At 43.1% G+C, this 13,676-nt stretch overlaps 1 protein-coding gene across 2 annotated transcripts in view; it reads left to right on the forward strand.

Annotated features, from left to right (window-relative positions):
* FRMPD2 (FERM and PDZ domain containing 2) overlaps nt 1–13,676 on the forward strand; it is a 503,133-nt gene that overhangs the window by 200,605 nt on the left and 288,852 nt on the right. For both annotated transcript variants that reach the window (XM_085608774.1, XM_085608775.1), the window contains exons 19-23: nt 1,470–1,577; nt 5,433–5,549; nt 6,233–6,603; nt 9,895–9,984; nt 12,675–12,768. In XM_085608774.1, the coding sequence (XP_085464900.1) occupies nt 1,470–1,577; nt 5,433–5,549; nt 6,233–6,603; nt 9,895–9,984; nt 12,675–12,768 (780 nt within the window). The remainder of the gene's footprint in view (nt 1–1,469; nt 1,578–5,432; nt 5,550–6,232; nt 6,604–9,894; nt 9,985–12,674; nt 12,769–13,676) is intronic.

The raw sequence follows: 13,676 nt of genomic DNA on the forward strand, positions 1-13,676 counted from the left end.
TGCCGGCATCCAGGGAGTGGCCCTGGACTGGCTCAGATCCTTTCTTCATCTGCGATCTCAGTCCGTTCATCTCTCCCCCTTCTCTGCCTCTTACACCTCCCTCCCTTGCGGCGTCCCACAGGGCTCTGCATTATCCCCTCTCCTCTTTAATCTGTATCTCCAACCCCTCCTAGTTTCCCTCCGCGATTCGCCAGTTACAAGCTTCAACTACGCTGACGATCTTCAGTTGATTTTCTCTATTGACTCCTCCCCGTCCTCCCGTTTGAATTTTCAGCTGACTATGTTGTCCATTGCGGAATGGATGTATCATAGTCACCTGAAGCTGAACCCTACCAAGACTGAGCTTGTTTTGGTTGGCAGCTCTAACCATCCTTGGAACCCCTCATTCTGGCCTTCTTCTCTGGGGACCGCACCGGTCCCTGTGCGTTCAGTCAAAAGCCTGGGGGTGATCATCTCTGACGATCTTTCAATGAAGCCACAAATCAACTCGGTCACCTCAGCCTGCTTTTTCCATCTCAGGCGGATTCGTAAGATCAGCAGGTTTCTTACTAAAGAAGCCCTGACCTTAGTTGTTATGGCACTTATCACTTCCAGGCTTGACTACGCCAACTTACTTTATGCTGGCATCCCGGCCTGTCATCTTCACCGTCTACAGCTGGTGCAGAATCAGGCCGCCCGCCTGATTTTTCACCAGCCGAAATTCCAGCATGTCACCCCTCTTCTCCATAGTCTTCATTGGCTTCCTATCTCCAAACGCTGTATTTTCAAAATGGCATGTTCCACCTTTAAGGCCCTTTCACAGGCTGCCCCGGCCTTCATTTCCTCTAATCTGTCACGTTATACTCCTTCCCGAACCCTTCGATCCTCCACTCTTAATCTTCTTGAGATTCCCAAGTTTAAAAGGAAAAAGCATGGTGGCCTTTCCTTCTCTGTTTTGGCCCCCTCTACCTGGAACGCTTTGCCATCTGCTCTTCGCATCTGCCCTAAGTATGACTGCTTTCGCAGACTTCTGAAAACCTTGCTCTTCCAATCTGCATACAGCTAATTATCTCATCCCGGCTCTCTGTTATTTGTCATTAGCGCCAAGAAACCGATGGTGAAAGTGCGCGGTATAAATATTTTAACATAACATACACATTAACATGGCTTGGTGTGGGGAATATATTTGTAATGTGTGCTCTGATTAGGAGAAAATGGTGTTTGCTGATGGACAGTGTTCTAGAACCTGTGGAAAATGCTCCAAAGATTGTTTTGTACCTCAGAAAAGTGCATATGGTGGAGAAGGAAATAGCTTTTCGCTAAATGGGAAGTATAAACAACAAAGGTGAGAGCTCTTCAAATTCCTTGATTGAGGTGGAGGGTGTGGATGATGAAATTTTCAAAGAACGGGCAGATTGGAGTAACAGTTTAACTTAGTTGAAGCTAGATCAATGTCATTATGTACACCACACTTTTTTAACATTTTACAGGGTTTGTGATCATTGGAGGAGAACACCTGGGAAAGTTAGACCTTGGAATCTTCATTGCCTCAGTCATTCCTGGAGGTCCGGCAGACAAAGATGGACACATTAAGCCTGGTGAGTATTGCTTGCTTATTTTTATTTATTTATTTGTCATTTTGAATTTACATGAATTCATTTACAAAATAGAAACATGTACCCAAAACATGATATCAACATGCTAAGATTTTTTTTTTAAAACATTGAATTGGATAAAATGGCAATAAAAGACAAGTAAAAAAAAACCTCACAAATGCCAACTATTAAAAGCGATACACTGGTTAAAACGATTTCAAAGCCTCAGATTATCAGGTGTGAGAAGATGGATAAATCTGCTTGGGCATTCTTTAAGACACAGGCATAATACTGAAGATAATTCTGTGCCCAGATTTTTAAATCTTCAGACTTTTGCTTCTGACATACCAAGCTGCTTTCAGAAATTTCAAAACCGAAGCACTATTTTAGGATTAGGGTCGGCCTGGCAGATTCGTAGTGCCTCCTGATGATAATCCCCAGGCTTTTACAGCGTGGTTTAATCCATTTTGTGCATGAGATTCTATACACAGGGCAGCAAAAATGACATGCTCAACATTTTCATGAGCAGTGCTACATGCTGGGCATGTGTTTGCTTTGCACAAAGCTGGACCATGTGCTTGTGATGCAAGCTAATGGAAGAGTATCCAATCTTAACTGTATGTAGAGCTTCCTCTGCAGCAAGGCTTGTAGGAGGTCGAGGAACTCTTCAAACTTGGGATCCAGTTTCTTAATCAGAAATGAATTTGTTAGGGACCCAGAAGACATTGTGTGGTCCAGGCAGATTGCCTAAAATAATTTTGTTACGAAAGAGGCTGTGCTAGAAGAGATTGAGCTAGGCTCAGACCAGAGCTTGGCCACACCTAGGCTGGTTAATGATCTTTGGATATGCTTTAACCAGGGGGTGTTTGATGCCAGGGTCCTACTAATTACATCACTCAAAGCTGCCCAATAGGGAGCCAGTTCTTCCATTGATTAGAGTTTTAGCCAAAAAAGAATAGGCCTCAAGTCTGCACAGTCAGTTATCTTAAGCAAGTTGAGGTCCAGGCTCAGTGAAAGCAAGGGAGAGCTTTGTGTTAGCGTCAGCAATGATTTTATGAAGAGGTTCTCAGAAGGAAGCAGACCTTCAAATTGGCGGTGGCTCCACAACTCAGTGCCATATAATGCTGCACTAGCAGCTTGAGCTTTATACACCTGAAGGACGGGGGACTGGATAATTTTTAAAGCCCCTAAAGAACTTGGTGATAGCATTGGACCTATGCTTCAGACCCCATGCTCTTGGTTATTTGTTCACCTCAGCTATCGCTCTCTGCCGGTCTGATGCCCTGATAATCAAATTCCTTGAGTCTTTCCAAGGGTTTGGAATCTACAATAATTCTACACCTAATCGACCTCTTTGTGTTAAAGATCATAAATTCAGTATTTGAGGCATTGATCTCAAGATCCTGATGTTTACAGAATTGATCAAATTTATCAACAGGGGTTTGGAGGCCTCTAGACATTTTAGAAATCAGGAGAGTATCATCAGCGAATCATAACGCAGGGACTTTCTCCCCTGCCAGGGTGGGCAAGTCATTGCTTGACTTGAATAGAGCATCTATGCACCCATTAATGAAAAGCAAAAATAATGTAGTGGCCAGCATACACCCCTGGCATACTCCTCTAATAATATCTATATTAGCTGTTAGTTCCCCCTCAGACCCACTATGGACCCTAGCAGAGTTATCTGAGTTCAAACGGGCAACAATCGATAACAGGTCCAGGGGCTTTTCCATTGCAGATAGTACTTGCCACAGCTTGGATCTGGGGACAAGATCAAACGCTGCACGTAAGTCCATGAACGCAACATAGAGGCTGCCCTATCCCATCAGCACCACTTTCCACCTGATCAGCTTAAACATAAAACCTTGATCGACACTGTTCACTTTTTGCTGGAATCCAACCTGGAATTCAGTTAGGATGGAATTTTTGCAGATTCTCAATTAAGCTAATCAGGCGGTAGTTGACTGGGGCGTTGCGGTATCCCTTCTTATAGATGTGGACTATTTTAGCACCCTTCCAAGTTTCGGGATTCGGGCCCCTCTGTAAAATTGCATTACTCAAGATGTTAATGTATGTGAGCCATAGGTCAGTTTTGGAGTGGCTGATCTCAGCTGGGATTTTATTCAGACTGGGGGCCTTTCCAGTTTTTTGGGAGCTCAAGGGCTCTTTGATGTCAGCTAAAGAGAAGGATATAAGTTTATCAGAACAAGTCAAATCCAAGGTGTGTGGGGGCCGGGTGAATTCTCCACCTGGCAAGTGTACAGTGCCTCAAAGTGGGACCTCCAGTCGCTAAGTAACACATCAGATTCGAGTTTTTTTACACCCCACTTTATACTTGTGCATAACCAAATGCCATAAGAGCTTAGAGTCATCACTCTTTGCCACCTCAAACAATTTGTTCATAGTTGTTTTGTCCCAATCCTTCTTTGCGGCCTGTAATGTGGACCTATACCGGATTCTAGCAGCTCTTATGGCACCTCTATCGCCCAGCCTAAAGGCATTTATGAGTTATAGTTTCTTAGATCTGCAGCTTGTGTTAAACCACTCATTTGGTTTTAATCAAGGACCTTGCTACACCTGTTTTTAGTAAAATACTTCATTATTTACTCAAAGAGGGCATTAAAAATCTTCAAAATATTGCAGGGTCTGGGGAAGTGAGATCGAAAAGAATTGCGATTCTCCTATTAACATGACCAGAGAATCTGGATTTCATTAAAGACACGGAGGCTATCATTATCCCACCCTTAACCACACCCTTTTGAGGTTTCAATTACGATTTGTACGTTTATAATCTACAGTTTGATATGTTGTTATCAGTTCATGCTTTGCAATTACGCTTGCTATGAATTGATTGGTTCTAATGGAATTGAGCAAGCACTGCGTTATTTGATTTGAGGGAGGGTAAACTAACTGTCCTACTGTTATTAGTTAGGATTAAGTTGTTGCTCTCCTTGTCTAATGCAGTATGTAAGCAATTTGATGTTGACTCTTTCAGGAAGAGGATTAGTGGATTGTAATCGCTTTCGGTTCTAGGAGTTACAAAAAATTGCAGTTACAACCACAGTTCCCTGTAAGCTGCGCGCTTGAGCGGGCGTGCAGGTTACATATTCTTCCCGCGCAGAAGGCCTGTCTGGAGCACGCATATCAAAGGGTAAATCTGCTGTGTTAAGTGGAGCTCGAGCACACAAATAAAACAAAGCATCAAGGAATCAGGCACCGTCTACAGAAAGCGCTTGCTTTTTGGTAAATACTCACTTTTCAAGCTGTGCTTTCAGCCCCCACAGTAGACGTGTTTTCATGGTTTATCTTATTTTTGTCATTTTAATTAATAATATGTGCCGTCTGTCTCTGACCCTGAAACAAACATTGCTCACAATGCTTTTTGCAAGAAAACAAACTCATTGGGATCGCTTTACATGTCTGTTTAAATCCGGGTGATTTCAGTACAAAACATAGTCCCTTTGGAATTAACTTTGTTCTTTAGAAGGACTTCTTATGTCAAGTTAATTTAACAGGTCCAAGATCAAAGATGGTGAAAACAGGTTTCATACTGTGCAGCTGAAGATCAAAGAATTGGACTAACGTTTTACTAATGTGCATACCAAGATCAAATCTAAGGACATTGAGTATTGAATGGCGCAAGACAAAAAGTTAGTACTAGTGCTCAATGTTTGTGCTGTCCGATACTAAAGTCATGAGTAAACTGTGGCAAATTTGCAGTCCAGCAGAGTGTGCATATTTTTCATAGTGTGCATGGTGTGCTAGTTCTGTTGAACATTATTTATGAAAGAAACCAATGAGATTTTGATCTGCTTATGAGTTTCTTTATCAGAGCACACATTCTGCTACTTCTTTCAGGGGGAAGATTGATCTCACTGAACAGGATAAGTCTGGAGGGCGTCACTTTTAATACAGCTGTAAATATTGTACATAACTCACCAGAAGAAGTAGAGTTGATCGTTTCTCAACCTAAAGGTTTGTAACTACTCGTGGTTTCAAAAGAGTTTTATTCAAAACCTTCATTTAATCCTCTGCTTGACCTGTATCGCATTCCTCTGGGTCAGTTCTATATCTCCATTCTTATTTCTAATCCCCACCCAAATACTCCCTAAATTTCTCAAACACTGCCCCCATGATATGCCTCAATCCACTAGCCAAAGTTCCACAGGCTTGTGAACCCCAGCTTCAACTAAATCTGTGCTGGAACATCTTTGCTCTATCCCTTCTGTCTGATTGCTGTATTCTATGCCCTCTCCCCATCCCATGTCACAGACACCAGGAGAGCCTAGCCCTAGGCCATTATCTTAATCGCAACAATGTATTCCAAACACCTTCCCTTTTGCTCATATCTTTTGACTCCTGCACTCAATATCATATTCCAGACCTTGGTCAGATCTCTGGCCAGCCAGCAATCCTGCCTTTATTTACACGAATCCTTCCCCAACTCCTTGCCTCCAGTTCCAGCACCATTGCATGCCCTAAATCATTTTTCTCGACACGCAATCCAAATCTCTGCTCGACCCCTTAGTTCTAGAGATGCCTCTTATGCCTGTCACGGCACCTTTCTTTCTGCCCAAGCCCAATCCCACACCTATCTCTTGCGCCAGCCCTGAATCCTTCTATTGAAACCTACTGATGTTCTCAATGTTTGTTGGCAGGAACATTGGAGGGAGTGCTGACCAAAAGCAACAGTCTCAGCTCAGGGATCTCAGCTACAGGGAGTGAACGAAGCAGCCACGCCTCTTACTCTATGGAGCCAGGGAGCCATCTTGAGCATAACACCAAAGAACAAGGGAGCAGTCATGGCCCCGCAACAAGTCAAAATTCTCACATAAAGGAACAGTGGGCGAATCGTGAATCTCAAGCAAGTCATGACTCTCACACTGAAGAATGGAGCAGTAGCCCCGCCTTATCTTCTCAGGGGCTGGAGCTGGATACATCCATCTTGGAAGGTGTGCTGTCTCGGGCGTTGGACTCCGGACGGAGCTCTGTGGATCCTGCTCATTCACGGCGTCGCATCGTTAACAAGGTAATGGCCTGAGCTGATTGGCAATTTGTTAGCTCTTAAACCTTGATATAGTGTAGCTGTAAACTTCCCTTTCCACCAACCTTTTGCACAATTCAGTACCGTCAGTAGGGCAGTTCCAGCTTCTCCCAGAAGTAACCACACATTTTATTGGGCCAATTTTAGAAAGTCGAAGCAGGGCTGGTATACTTTTAGTAGGGCAAAGCCAGCCTGATACTGAAACAGTTTGAATGAGACAGTACATGCACCTTTGAAATGGGATGCTAAACATGTAATGAGACAGCATCAAAACTACGGGAGCTAAGCTTTTACACTGACAGTGTCAGAATGTCTCAGCAGGAATTATATACTTTCAATGGAACCTTACTGGACGTTCTCAGCAAGATTGCTGCTCTCTTGATTCAGTAGTACAACAAAATCTATCAAGGATTGCTATACTTTTAATAGTGCATTACATCTCAGACAGCTCTAACGAAAAGTGCCTGTTCTGTCTCAAAAACCTCAAGCAGTTCTTCTGATAGGTGCCTATTCTGTCTCGTCAATTCTCTAGCAGCTCTGCTGAGAGGTGCCTGTGCTGAGAGCTGCTTCTTCTGGGTCACTAAATCTCTTGCAGCTCTGCTGAGAGGTGCTTTTTCTGTCTCATTACATCTCTAGCAGCTCTTCTGAGAGGTGCCTGTTCTATCTAATTAAATCTCTAGTAGCTCTGCCAAGACGTGCCTGCTCCTTCTCATTTAATCTCTAGCAGCTCTGCTGAGAGGTGCATGTGCTGAGAGTTGCCTCTTTTGTCTCATTACATCTCTAGCAGCTCTGCTGAGAGGTGCTTCTTCAGTCACATTACATCTGTAGCAGTTCTTCTGAGAGGTGCCTGTTCTAGCTCATTACATTTCTAGCAGCTCTACCAAGAGGTGCCTGTTCTGTCTCATTGAATCTCTATCAGCTCTGCCAAGAGGTACCTGTTCCGGCCCATTAAAATTGTAGGGCCTTGTTGGAAATGGCCCACCATGTTCCCACCAGTAAAGCACCCTACTAATAAGCATTAGGTATAGTCTGAATTTCAGGTATAGCCTTAATGATGACAAGTCTTGCTTTGTCCTATTTAAAGTGTTGCACCTTTGCAAAGTGGTTTTATTAATTGTCTCATTAAAAGTATATCAGCCACCCTGAAAAAGGGAACTAGTTTCTTACATTTCCAATCAGTATGCACTACACCTGCTTCAGGTTGTAAAGTGGAGTTCAGACTCTATATTTTTTTCATCCCCTGACCTCACTGTTGAGAACACCTACAAATTAAAATTCCATCTTCAGACACATAGGGCCATTTTATGACCCTTGTGGCACAGGGCAGTGCAGCAAGTGAAGTCACCTTGATGCACTGCTCGTTGTCACAGGGAAAGAGCAGTAATGTGCTGTATTTATCCAATACAGTGCATTCCTATCCCTTCCTCTCGTGCTGATGCTGTTTTGGCAGCCTAGCACCAACACAGGCACCCATGCACCATGGTGCAAGGGTGCCTGTGTTGTAAGCAGGATTGGATTTGTGCAGGAAGGGGCACCTTCCTGCACAAAAACAATCCTGAGAGGCTTTTCCTCTTTCTGTGTGTGCTGCAGGAAAAACTAAAGATATTTCTCTTCATTACACTTCACCTGGAGAAGCGTACCTTCTTAGCGCATTCCCAGGTTTACTATTTTTGGTAAATCTGGGAATGCATCAAAAACCATGGGAGTTACTTGGGAACACATCACCCATGGAACGCCTCATTTGCCTAGAATAATGCAGTGCAGTGATTTGCGCAGCGTTGCAATACTCCATATTTTTGAAGCCATTCAAAGCCACGCAAAGTGGCTTTTCTTGGTTTAAAAAATATGACCTTAGGTTTGTGTGGTGCAAGAGCGATGCAAACTGGGTCATAAATATGGCCTATAGCCTCTCAAAATATGACACACAATGCATCTTGACACTCATACTCCGCCCACTGATACTTTTCATTGTGAAAAAGGCCCAGCTGTACTGACTTTGTCAATTCTGTTAAGAAATATTCCAGCAGAACTGAAGCATTTAATTTCTGCACTGGTTCAAATCAAGCCAGTTCATTTTGTGGTTAGAAAGACAGAAGATTGAGTGCCCAGTGCATAAAGCACGAGGACAGAGCCACATTTTTTATGGTTTGTACAGCGCCAGCTGCATGTAGGTAGAATATAATGCTCTTTACCAAACCCATGGGAAGGGTTTGCAAGAGGTGAATCTTAGGAAGGGCAAGGTTTAGGTTAGTTGGGGTGCCAATATTTTCTCACCTGGGCGCTGTTGGATCTAAGCCCCGCCCTTTTACATTTTTAGTTCAAAAACTTTTATTAAAGCTTTCAAGAAGTGAAGACAAAACATAAAGAGGAAGAACATGGCAATAGGGCTGGACTGGAGAACCATTAGCAGCTCTGGCAAAAATGCTCAAACCAGCCCGCCGTCTTCTCGTGCTATCTCTCTCTTTCCATCCATTCTCTCATTCTCCTTCTCCCCTCTCCCTCTTCTCCATCAATGAACGCTTTCTCTCTACCTTCCTTGTCACTCTTGAAGCCTGTCTTCCCTACTCCTGGAGCCAGAGAAAGTGTCAGCCCTGGGCTTTCAAAACCGCCCTCTAAAGGCCCCAGTCCATCAGGGAAATGCCCAGTGGAATAAAAGGCCTATCCAGCCCTGCATGCCAGGTCCTCTGAATCAACAGAAACTCTGAATGCTGGCCAATGCAAATGAGGCTTATTAGAGTATGGACGGCAAATAGAGCTGTAAATTATACAAAAGTGCACACTGTATAGTAAGTAAATACTAGCAGTAAATGCACTACTTCACCCTCTACATCAACATCAAGCACCCATCACATTATATACAGTGATAGTATACTCATGCTGTACTCCCTGTTGGATACACACTAGCATTCATTGTATTTTTGTTGAGAGGAATCAATTCATACAATACTGTATACACTGTATAAGATATGTCTGCTATTTCCTCATTTTTGTAGCCACAGTATGGTATCCTCTGATAGTGTAATGTACACAGAGTAATGTAAACATTGCATATAACACATTTACTTTATAGTGTTGTACATCAGGTATGACCTACTCACCTCCGGGATACCTAATGTTGGATCCACTTTATGATCTACAAATGCACTTACAGTATTTATGGTGCAGTATCTACTGAATGAATTTCTTCTAGTGTTCTAACAATTTCATAATATACTCTGTAAGTATAGGCAGTGCCTTGTGCCAATATTTAATTTATGTGTTTTTTCGGGGTCATAGGAGGAACCCTCGCATTCTGATGTGAAGCCTGGAGAGCGATATGGTGTCACGTTAGTGAAGGAAGATGGCAGCCTGGGAGTCAGCGTCACAGTGAGTGTGCACTCGATAAAGCAAGAGCATGCATTCAGTGATGTCTCACCTACCTTGAGTACTGAGCACCTACCACTCAGTGCATCAGAGTTAATCCTCAACACATTGCATTGAGGCTTTACAAACACAGCCCAAGGCATTTCCATGGAGAACCTACAACTCAATCAGCTTTTGTCGACTTTCCTCAAAACCACCTAACCCTCCTACCCACATATGCGTGGGGTCAAGTGGACATGAAAAATGAAATATCCTTCGTTCTCTTTTTATATAGTGTGTACCATGCTCGCTCGCAACCATATCAGACCTGCTGTTAGGTGGAGGAATCAAGAAGCTCAATGCAATATAGTTATCAATTATTTCAAGGACTAGACCAACCTTGTCTAATCATAGTAAAAGGCTGTTAATGGAATAGAACTATCTACACGTTGAGTGATTTAAAAAAATGTCCAATATGGCGGGGCACAATTTTATTAATGTAAGAAAATCAAAAGGTTTTATGGAATTTTCAGTGACCAAAATTAAGCCTAGCTTAGTGTGCAACTCACCAACGTTTTGCAGCAGCGTAAGCATCAGGAGCGGATATGTAACAGAGTATCAACAACAAAAATTGTCTCTCTGGTGTCAGAGCCTTCTAAGTAGCCCAAGAATTAAGAATAGTAACCTTGACGATGCGATTATGTTGACAAGGTATATAGATGTGTAAATGTGGAAGTAAATTTTGTAAATCAATACTCACCTCTGTGTGCTTACCTTCCCAGTATTTTAATAGGCAATATTTAGCTCATGATATGTTTGCACTTCAATATTTGTTTAAAATATTTGTTGTAGTATCTCTGAGCTCGCATCTGATTTCCCCGACTTTAAGGTAAGTCTCTTAAAAGATGTAATGTGATTTAAAGATGGTTTAGAGATCTTTTTCTGATAAATTTATTTCTATACTTCTAGCACATCCTTTGGGCTACTTCAAAAGTTCTAACACCAGAGAGTACATTGATGCACAAGGTTACTTATGTCCTGGAGGCTCCAGAATGTATAGCTTATACCTTTTTGAGCAACACACAAAAAATTACTCAGCTGTCCCTTCATTCATTGACTATTGGCCCTTCCTCTGAGATAACAGCGGTTGGGAAATCCCTCCAGGGGTATGCTTGCATCAATTACTGTTTTCCTGATAGCCAATCCATATAACTATTGGGGCTGGAATCGAATGGACGTCTTTCGTCACCTGTTGATTTTTTAATCCGCTTTCAAAAATCATAATTTTTATTAAGAGGCAAACTTGTACTAATTAATGAAGTGGCAGGTTCCATCGATAACATTGACTTTGCCATTTTTAATCAATTTCTACGGCATTTATTATTTAGAAGGTGACATTTGATGATATCCCAGAAATTGTCCTGCAGTGGCAGTTTTCCAAACCATATTGTGATCCACTTGAGGCTCATATGCCGAGAGCTGTCCTTTTTCTTTTATTAATTAAAGGAAGCCAATCTAATATGGAGACCTTTCTTTTCAGCTAATATAATTGTTGGACAGAAATATAAAGGTCCATCCACCTAGCTGAGTTCAAAACCAGTATAGACCGGCAAAAGCACCTTGAGGTATATTTGAAGGCAGATAAGATGTCACTCTACCTCCAGTCCATGATTGTCACTGCTGGCCACGTTTGCTTTAGTCTACATTTGTTACTGCAGCGCTTGGCCACCTTCTTCAGGCTAAGCCTGTTAATGCAGAACGTTTTTTCTGTCATTGTATACCATTACCTGTAAAGCGCCTCTACTTCTGTTTATTTCTGGCACCGCACACCACATCTCATCTCCTCCCGTTTATTTCTGGCACTGCACATTATCTCTCCTCTTGTTTAGTACTGCCATTGCACAGCCCATCTCCTCCTGTTTATTTCTGGCACTGCACATTATCTCTCCTCTTGTTTAGTACTGCCATTGCACAGCCCATCTCCTCCTGTTTATTTCTGGCACTGCACATTATCTCTCCTCTTGTTTAGTACTGCCATTGCACAGCCCATCTCCTCCTGTTTATTTCTGGCACTGCACATTATCTCTCCTCTTGTTTAGTACTGCCATTGCACAGCCCATCTCCTCCTGTTTATTTCTGGCACTGCACATTATCTCTCCTCTTGTTTAGTACTGCCATTGCACAGCCCATCTCCTCCTGTTTATTTCTGGCACTGCACATTATCTCTCCTCTTGTTTAGTACTGCCATTGCACAGCCCATCTCCTCCTGTTTATTTCTGGCATTGCACAGCCCATCTCCTCCTGTTTATTTCTGGCTCTGTGCAGCACATCTCCTCCTGTTTATTTCTGGCTCTGTGCAGCACATCTCCTCCTCTTCAGTTCTGGCACTGTACAGCACCTCTGCTCCTCACTGTCACTGAACGCTTGAACCATCCACCCCATGAATGTGAATGCAGAGCAGACCTTGCCTCGGCCTCTGATGCTCTGCAGTGCCCCCTCCTGCATTCACGGCTGCTGAGCTCGACCCAGAGTCTCCTGCCTCAGATGCAGGCCAGGCCTCGCCATTCTGGGAATACTTACCTTGACAGCAGATCCTCGATGAGCCTCTTCCTACTGTTAAGTGTTTTTTGAACTATTTTACTGCCCATTCTTTACAGTCAATGACACATGCTACTGAATCAATGAAGTCAAATCTGAATTGCACTGTCTTTCAGGGTGGCATTAATACCAGTGTGCGTCACGGCGGAATATACGTGAAAACAATCGTTCCTAAAGGATCGGCCGATAAGGATGGACAGATAAAGAAAGGTAATAGGCTTTAAGATGCCGAGGGAGATCCATATACAGAATAAAATAACAAAAATCATGCACAAAGAAGCCGTTAGAAGACATACACATTCTCATCTTTCACTAACAAAGTTACACAGGCGCAGAAGAGAGTTGAACCTGTGTGGTGAGCTCCATTGGCACAGGTCAAACAAGCACAAACGTTTAGAAGACAACCCCTGTAGAGCTAGTATCACAAAGTACCAAAAGTGTAACTCAAGCCCCTGCATCCCCTGCGGCAGGGTCGGATTATTATCAAAAATAGGCCCGGGCACCCACAAAAAAGGGCCCCCCTTTCACCGTTTGCATCCTTTCACAAAACATTTGTTGGTCCGTGCCAAAAGTTTAATTGTTGGAGTTATATAGGGTATATGAATAACCTGCCTGTTAGACCTGACATCTTTTAGCACGGTTTCCCCTGTCTCTTTGCTTTTGGCCTCCTGCTTTAAAAATGTTTTAGAATTTGTTTTTGCGTGTGTTTGGACTCTTGGCACTTTACCTCTGCTGACCAGTGCTAATGTGGATGTGCTCTGTGTCTAAAATGTAATGGCATTTGGTTTCTCCATGACTGCCATATTTGATTTACTAGTAAGTCTCTCGTACAGTACACTGCATGTACCCAGGGCCTGTAAACCAAATGCTACTAGTGGGCCTGCAGCACTGATTGTGACACCCACATGAGTAGCCCTCCAAATGTGTCTCAGGCCTGCCACTGCAGAGCCTGTGTGGTCAGTTTTTGAATGCCATTTCGACTAGGCAAGTACACATACTTGCCGGGCCCACACCTTCTCTTTTCCTACATATAAGGCACCCTTAAGATAGGCCCCAGATAGCCACAGGGGCCGGGTGCTGTATATTTAAAAGGTGGGACATGTGCTTTTAAGTTTTAC

The sequence above is a fragment of the Triturus cristatus genome, chromosome 1_2, assembly GCF_964204655.1.
Source record: "Triturus cristatus chromosome 1_2, aTriCri1.1, whole genome shotgun sequence".
In the NCBI taxonomy this organism is placed as follows: Eukaryota; Metazoa; Chordata; class Amphibia; order Caudata; family Salamandridae; genus Triturus; species Triturus cristatus.